We start from the raw sequence: 8,174 nt of genomic DNA, 5'->3' as shown, positions 1-8,174 counted from the left end.
TCTATTAAAATACACCACTTAACTGATACACCAACTTCAAGCATCACAATCAAATTCATCGATCATTTGATTTAGTGACGACAAGGAGTTTTCATTGAACTCGTGTTCCGTCGTTTTTTATTCTTATTGTTGTTGATGGGGAATCGCGAATAACTTATAGAAAGGTCATAATAAAACAAAATAATTGTGTTGTTAAAACAAAATTTAAAATATCTCGAGAAAAAACATATTTTAGAAAATTTTTGTTAGCAGCATTTTAAAATTGCGTTTAGAAACATATTCAAAAATAAAATTGTATTGTTGACTGCAAATAGTATGAATTATGAAAATATGTCAAAATTTGTTGTAATGAAAACTTTTTTATTGGAAGCTTCTCTATAATCCAAATACACTGAAAAAGTTTCTTTTACGTCTGTAAAACGAGAAAAACTAGATTTTTGACATTTTACGATGGGGTAACACGAATAACTTTTAAAAAGCTATAATTACACGAATTAACTGTTTATGTTGGAACAAAATTCCAAATATCTCGAAAACTATCGCATTTTGGAAGATTTTTGTTAAATACATTTTGATTTAAAACGATATTTAGAATTAAATTCTGTAATAAAATTACAGCTTTGTATGTCAATCAGTATTTAATTTAAAATCATGTATAAACTTGTTAGAAAAACTTTTTTACCGATAAGTTCTCCATCATAGAATTATATTCAAAATGTTTCTTTTCTCTTTAGGATGTTGTTGACAAAATATAAAAGATTAGAAAAAGTGGGTTTTCTGCAATTTAAATTTTTAACACAATTTTTTTATGAAAAATGACATTTTTTCAATGTATAGTTTTTTGTACAGAAATATTCATTACCTGTAACTCGTTCTCAGAAAGTTTAGCTGTATAAAATACAGTAATCGAACGAAAAAATTTAAAAAAATTCGCGTAGAAATGTCTACGCCCCTGTAAAAAATTGCTCTTGTATCAAAACATTGCAATTATCAGAGAAAATCAAAGAGATTCATAAACCGAACTCAACTTCAAATTTTCGTTCGAATCGACGATGGTCATATTTTGTGGTCGGCCGGTTTCTCATGGAATCCCTCAGTAGGTATTGATAAATGCGCATGGTATATTTATAGTATACCTAACGCTACCGTTTCTGCAGAATCGCGTTGATTCAGTGTAGGGAAGAGTGAGGACACTTGATCCTTGGGCATATTTGATTCCCTGGTCATATCTCATAACCTATACGAATAAAGTTATAACAATATAAAAAGAAAATAAAATATTTGCTCGTTTATGATGTTTAAAAAACAAATTTGATGTATTACATTTGGTTTGGAAAAGTTGTAAAATATTTTAGAAAATATGTGTTTAAATCCATCTCGAAGATTTTATCACCAAATTTTTTGTGCGGTTGTACGAGATCGTCGAAATAATTATTTATGAATATTTTCATGCACGATAACTTTTTAAAGGCTTTTGCCTAGAAAAACACGTTTTATGAATAAAAAGTTTCACAACACATTCCAAAAAAATTAAAGGGTTGTGTACAGGACACGACCACGGGGACATTAAAAATATAGCTTTTTTCAAGAGCGTGCAAATGAATTTTATCTATCACACATATCGACACACGTTCTTGTTCACTCGCCTGTTTTCATATGTTACAATTTGCTATATACCCTCCCCATTAAAACATAATTTATTGAAGGTCTTTTAACGGTAATCTATTAATTAATCAAGTATCTTACTAGGTGATTGGCATTATTTGGCTGATCCATCTAGTAAAAATAGGCTGGTCTGTCCAGAAAATATATTCAAAGGAAAAGTTCCATATTGAAAGCTGTGATGAGGAAACCCACGCCCGCCAACGGAAATATACAGATTCTCCATAAAATATGAAATTTCATTTTCCATTTAAATTTTCAATAATGTACTAATGAACTTAAGTAAACAATCTTAAGTTTAAGTATTTCTTAATCGATTAGTGGTGGAAAAATGAAATTATTTGATAAATTACATTGTTATGCAACGTTCACACTACCAGTTAAAACGGGTTTTTATGCTATCTTGGTGACATTTTTCTTGTTGCTAATTAATAATATTAAAGAGAGTTTTAAAATATTAAAAAAAAAAACAGGAGGTTAAAATATTCGCTCATTCTCACGACAAGCAGTTTATCGCACAGCTTTTTCATCCTTAGTAGGCACCGACCCAACTTTTCACCTTTCAAGAAATTGTGAGAATTTGCTGACAATGCAGTATGGAAGCGTGATAATTTCGCTGCTTCGAACCTCGTGATAAATTAAGTTCAAGAAAAACCATTAATATATTACATTATAGAATTTATTTCCCCACATTATTGCAGTATTTTCATTCTAAGGATCTGTATCTACTCATTTTTGTGAATTTTTACGAAACCATTAGTTATTCGGCAGTTTTACATTAGGCGCGAAAATATCATCTCATATTATACCGCGAAAAGATAAGATCCAATGCTGTCTTGTCGAGAAAAGTTAGAGAGCAAACAATGTTACATCGTATGTTTGCTTTTTTATTGCTGGTCGAAGTAGGTGAAATATCGCCTTATTCTGTTCACGAATGCGAAAATTGTAAACTCTGCTAATTATTAAAACGTGTTATAACTCTGTAGTGTAAACATTGTATTATTAAACCAATTCTGCAGCGTTTTATGTTATATAGGTGTTTTATGTGGTAATAGGACTGACATAATTATATCTTCAGTACAGAGGTTTGTTTCATAATTTAAAACAGATTTATTTTAAAATTTAAATTAGTATACTCAACCGTATTTGTTGTATACCTTAAAACGCAATTAGAACTGTGTTTTAAATACATAGGGTAGGACAGATATTTTGACTGGTTAAACTGGGAAAACAATTTTAAATCCAGTAACGCTTAAGACATGGCTTGAATTTGAATCGAAAAAGAACACCCGCTTCAACTGCTACTGGGACGGTAAGTTCTGTTTTAAAATTTTCCGTTGTGTGCAGTACGAAACAAAAGTGTTTGAAATTAGAAAACAAAAAGTTCTGCTGGGAATGTGATTGTTTCCGATGCAATTACACTCAGATTTTTCACGCAGGGGATACAGGCCGTGTAAATGAAAACCGCATAAATTTAAAAAAAACGCGTTAATGAAAACCGCGTAAATTTCAAAATCCGCGTAAAAAACCTGAGTGTACTCTCCTATATAAAATACTACGCTGCTGAACAGTGCAATAACTACAGAAGCACGTTGTCAGATGCCTTACTGATAAAAAACATATAACCGAAATATGAAACATGAAAACCAAAAGGCTCTTTACCCTACGCAGCTACAAAGCGCCGTAAACATGGATTAACAAGTTACAACGCACACGCATGCATAAAAATAAATATATATTTTTCAAACGCAACACTCTTAACGCCCACCCACTTTGCAAATCATTCTGTGACACCATGCTGGTACCCGACAAATCCGCACACGGCCACCGCTGCCGAAAATGCATAGCGTCTACCGCTTATTGTAGTGCCCAGACACTGCAGCCATGATCTTACCCGTTCGACATAAGAACAAAAACTGATTCAAACGGGTACGCGTCACCTCTATTTATAAACTAACCGTATATGGTTTAGTCACTTAGGTGCGAGTGTGTGCAAATGCCAACGTTACCGAAAATCGACAGCGCTTATTGCATCGCCCGGAGACGACGTTGCTCGTGTGGGATAAGAGCAACAACTGATTTAAACGGACATGCGTTGCTTCTATTTATGACTTTTTGTGTTTCATTGAGCAACTAAGCTGCCCTCTTTTGACGGCTGTGTCTGAGAAATCTGCCTCACGAATGGTATTTTTCCCGTTTTTTGTGAACTTTTTAATTTTACCAATTTTCAAAAGTCTACTTTTATTGGGGAGATATTAAATTATTACCAATATTTAAGTTAGGTGTTTCTGAATCGGTTGGTGTATGAATGATTAAAATCCATCTAGTAATATCGGAGTTATAAGCGTGCAAACGTTACATAGTTTCGTTACATGGGAGATAGTTTAGATTTTAGAATGACACCTAGCCCCAGATAGTGGAGTAAGACATTTTTAATGTCAAAAAATTAAATTTTGTTCACCTCATACACAGGTATCTATGATTCCTGTAACACTGGGTATTCTTGATCCCTATCATTAGTTCTCTCAAACGCATTCGAAATGTATACAAATAGAAAAGCATCATTTTCATAAAGTCCCTATTAATTGATCTAAAATGCTTTTTCCGTTAACAAATCATGGTAAAAGTTATTGAAGGTTGGAAAAGCCAGTTAAACAGCATTGATTTACCGCAAATAGTTGTCTTGACTATCTACTGTGGTAAAAGTTTGTCGTGCATCTAAAAAGGTAGTCTTATTAATTAATTTGTTAGGATAGGTGGTTAGCTGAACTTAGGTGTCTATAAGTCATAGTGCGCTCTGTTTCTTTATCCCTAGCAGGCGTGGGATCAAGTTACAACACGTTTTTACAAAAACCTCGTTTTGGTATGATTTTCAAAAAATATTACTGACCAGACATAGTATTCGGGTTTACACATTATTCATAGCTCGTACAATTCGAGTTGACTACAAGTTGGCGTATATTGCAATTAAATTTTTTATTTCATTGAAAAGTTATGAGAAAAAAACAAAAGTGGGATCAAGCGTACCCACTCTCCCCTAACGAGTGATTCGTTACAATGGGGTTTCTAGTTATTATTTTCTTTATGGTAATTGCCTGCAACCTCATCCCAACATCAAGTTTAGCTTCAATTTGGTATCAGACTTTGCTCGGGCAATACACACCTAAACCTAGAATTCTAATTATGTAAGAAAAACTGGTTATATAAGTTGATCTAATTAAACTAAATGTGCCAAGCGGCTCCTTTCTACCACGGTAAAATACTAGCGATGCAGCACAGAATCTTCTTAAAATTTTGAAACTTTTCCTTAATCACAGCAATCAAACCGCTAAACAAACCGTTCTGCAATAACTGCCAATAGTACCAGCAATGTCCACGAATGGCCGCCAACCCGTCCACCAACCTGTTCCGTCACAATACGATACGATTTACTCCCCGGTTACTTCTCATTCGTTCGAAAAATACATTGTAGTACTTGGTAGTTCTCCCGTTTAGCTAGAAAAGCATAAAACTCTCAATTTCTGTGTTAGGCAACGCTTTTCGCATTGCTGTGACGCCTTCAAGAGTAATTTTATGACAACTAGCGATTTCCATATAGCAGAGACGTGGAAACTTGTCCGCTATCACTAGCAATGCCGCATCGTCCAGCTGGAAGTGTGACGGTGTCGAAAGAAAAGAAAAACGAATGAATTAATTTTCTAAAATCTAATTTATTTAACGCAAAATTGTGCTTACTTTATCACAGCGGTACAGAGAGAAATGACGCACGGAGTTTCGTGGCATCAGTTCGAACAGGTTCGAAGGAACATCCAGATAGCCAAGTTTCAGTTCGCGTAACTGTTTGAGTCTATCCATGAAGCTAAAAGCTTCTTCGGTAAGCTGTAAGATCGAAACTATTTAGTTTAATATTCAAACAACGAGTCCACTGAGGTTCCTACATTTGGACAAAATTCGAGAACTAAAGATCGGAGCGATGCAATGTTGCAGCTAATGTACTTCAAACATTCATCATCGATATCCGACTCAATGGCTTCCAACGTTCGAAGGTTTGGAGCGATATCTTTAAGCAACCGGAAGAAACCTTGCGTATCATCCACCAGCACCGAGTGGAGATACATCTGATCTAGAGAAGGAATTGGACTGCACCCCTGTAGAATGTTACACCGTATCCAGCCCTCAATTTTTAAACTCTGTTGAAGGAGTAATTAGTAACTATTTGTGTCACAGAAAAAAAAAAATAACCAACCTTGAGATTCTTCAGTTGTCCGAGATGCCGAAATGACTTCTCCCCTAAATTGTCTCCCTTCAAATAGACTGTAACCAGTTCTGGACAGCTTTCGGTGATGGCCGCCAGCACGTCCTCATTGATGTTGCACCGAAGCGTAACTTTTCGCAACTTTGGCATTTTTCGGAAAAAGTTACAAACTATTTGTACCGAGTTCGGAATTTCAAACTGGTGATCATCACTATAGAAATCAAGTACCTCCAGTTGTGAAAATCTTAGCTCACAAAACGGGAGGAAAAAGTCATCACGCTTGAAGAAAACAGCTAACTCGCGCAGCTGCTGGCTGAAATGTTCGTACACGGTCAACGCTCGTTCCGAATCACAATCCATGTCTAAGCTGACGATGTTCGGAGTCATAACGCGGAAATCGATTTCGTCCAGTTGAAGGCCACCGTCGTTTTCCAGGTACAGATGTTTCAGTTTTCGCATCACCGGGAAAGACATGCCTGCATCTCTTCTGCTTAAATCAGGACATATTCGAGACACGATGAACAAACTTTCCAAGTTGGGTACCTGAAAAAAAGGGTTTGTTAACATTCACACAAAAAATACGTTCCCTATACAAGTGAAGTACTGTCTACCTACCTGCAACAGAATCAGCCGCAGATCAGGCAGCATGATAAAATAATTTGGGCATATTTTTAGTGTGACTACCGAGTTTTCAAACTTTTCCAGCACCGAAAGCAGCGTATCCAATTCCAGCTTGTCGCTCCGGTAGTAGAAACCGATATGGCGATACGCACGGTTACTGTCCAGCAGGTAGCGTTCGCAATGATTTTGTATGCCATCACGAAAGTCCAGCCTCAGCATTATTCGACTCATAAAACGGCCCGAAAAGGCGATCTCTGACCACAGTCTACATACCAGTGAAACATTTTTCAGATCCTGCAGCGCTAGGTTATCGAAAATGTACGGAAGAATCTAGCGGGAGACGGAGATAAATGAAATAGAAATATTAAAACATAGTTTTTAATGTATCAAAACTTACCTCCTCAGGTAGATCATTAATGTGCACCTCCTCTTCCATCAGTACTATCTATTGTATTTCAAGAAAGATTTTAATTAAGCTAAATTCTGATGTTTATTTACTTTCCCACAAATCTGTGGTGAGAATAAATCAATAACAACTTTGTGTAAATGACCTAGTATCTGACAGCTACGTTCCTTGACAACATGTCCCGATGAATCGGAAATATTAAACAAAATTTGAAATCTACTGTAGATTGGTGTCTAATGCATTTTCAACATTTACAACGATGGATAGAGATATCATTTTCAATTAATAATATGTTCTCTGCATAATTTCTCACAGTTACAAAGGACCTAGACCCACTAGAATCTGAACACACATCAATTAAAGAATATAAAAATTGCCACCATCCGCATGTAAGCTTGTTTGTTTTGAATGTATCCATTATAGTATTAGTGATAGTTTTCGTGACTGTGCAACTGCTATCAGTTCATACGTTTTGCCAGCAGTTGGGGGTGTAACCTGACTCAGTTTTGCTTGAAACAAAAACGACATAAAACCGGTGTGTTTTCTAGTTCAGTGTATTTTTTACAAAACTAATTGCTGTTTATTTTTTGGTAAATTAAAATTGAAATAAATGCATTTTAAAGCTTCATTTTTCTGGAATATCTCTTTCTGTGTACTTGCACAGTAAACCAGTGTGGCCACTATTGCATGTAGTCAGATCCATAGATTTTCAATCTTGATAAATTACTGTGAATTTAAAATTTCAATGTTTTGGTCGTTTTCATCATTTTCGAAAAAAAAAACTTTGCTTTTTCACAGCCGAATATCGTTGACATTTGGGTTTTGGATCAGGAATAGTTTTTTCCTGCGGAATTAACTAGTTACGAACCAACATAATTATGAACAAGTTCTTTACATGATGAGTAAATTTTCGTATGATTCATTGAATTAGGGACCATTCATAAATTGCGTTACGCAAAAATTGCCCAAAATTGACTCCCCCTCCCTCCATGTAACAAATTGTCACAAATTTCTCCATCCCCCTTCCTCTATTACGTAACAAATTCTTTGAATTTTTTTTTCTTCGGTGAAAACATGTTACGTAACGATCTAGCTTACTCCCTCTCCCCCTATGTTACAACATGTCAACTTGCCGTACCCCTCCCCCTGAAAGCGTTGCGTAATTTATGAATGGTCCCTTATTGCAATTAATTGGAAAAATTCCCTTAGTATAGTGGGCAGAGTTACAAA

The 8,174-nt window shown here is 35.3% G+C and overlaps 1 protein-coding gene across 1 annotated transcript; it reads right to left on the bottom strand.

Annotated features, from left to right (window-relative positions):
* Positions 1-787: 787 nt before the first annotated feature.
* Positions 788-7,091, bottom strand: LOC131690939 (uncharacterized). Its single transcript, XM_058977024.1, has 6 exons — positions 6,936-7,091; positions 6,533-6,868; positions 5,909-6,460; positions 5,601-5,852; positions 5,398-5,541; positions 788-5,310 (listed from the first exon to the last, which is right to left on the bottom strand). The coding sequence occupies exons 1-6, from the start codon at positions 6,972-6,974 to the stop codon at positions 5,158-5,160; spliced, it is 1,476 nt and encodes a 491-aa protein (XP_058833007.1). The 5' UTR covers positions 6,975-7,091; the 3' UTR covers positions 788-5,157.
* Between the last annotated feature and the right edge of the window lie 1,083 nt (positions 7,092-8,174).

This window comes from Topomyia yanbarensis, chromosome 3 (genome assembly GCF_030247195.1).
Source record: "Topomyia yanbarensis strain Yona2022 chromosome 3, ASM3024719v1, whole genome shotgun sequence".
Taxonomy (NCBI): domain Eukaryota; kingdom Metazoa; phylum Arthropoda; class Insecta; order Diptera; family Culicidae; genus Topomyia; species Topomyia yanbarensis.
Note: the sequence above shows the minus strand (reverse complement) of the source record. Positions and strands in the feature narration are given on the sequence as shown.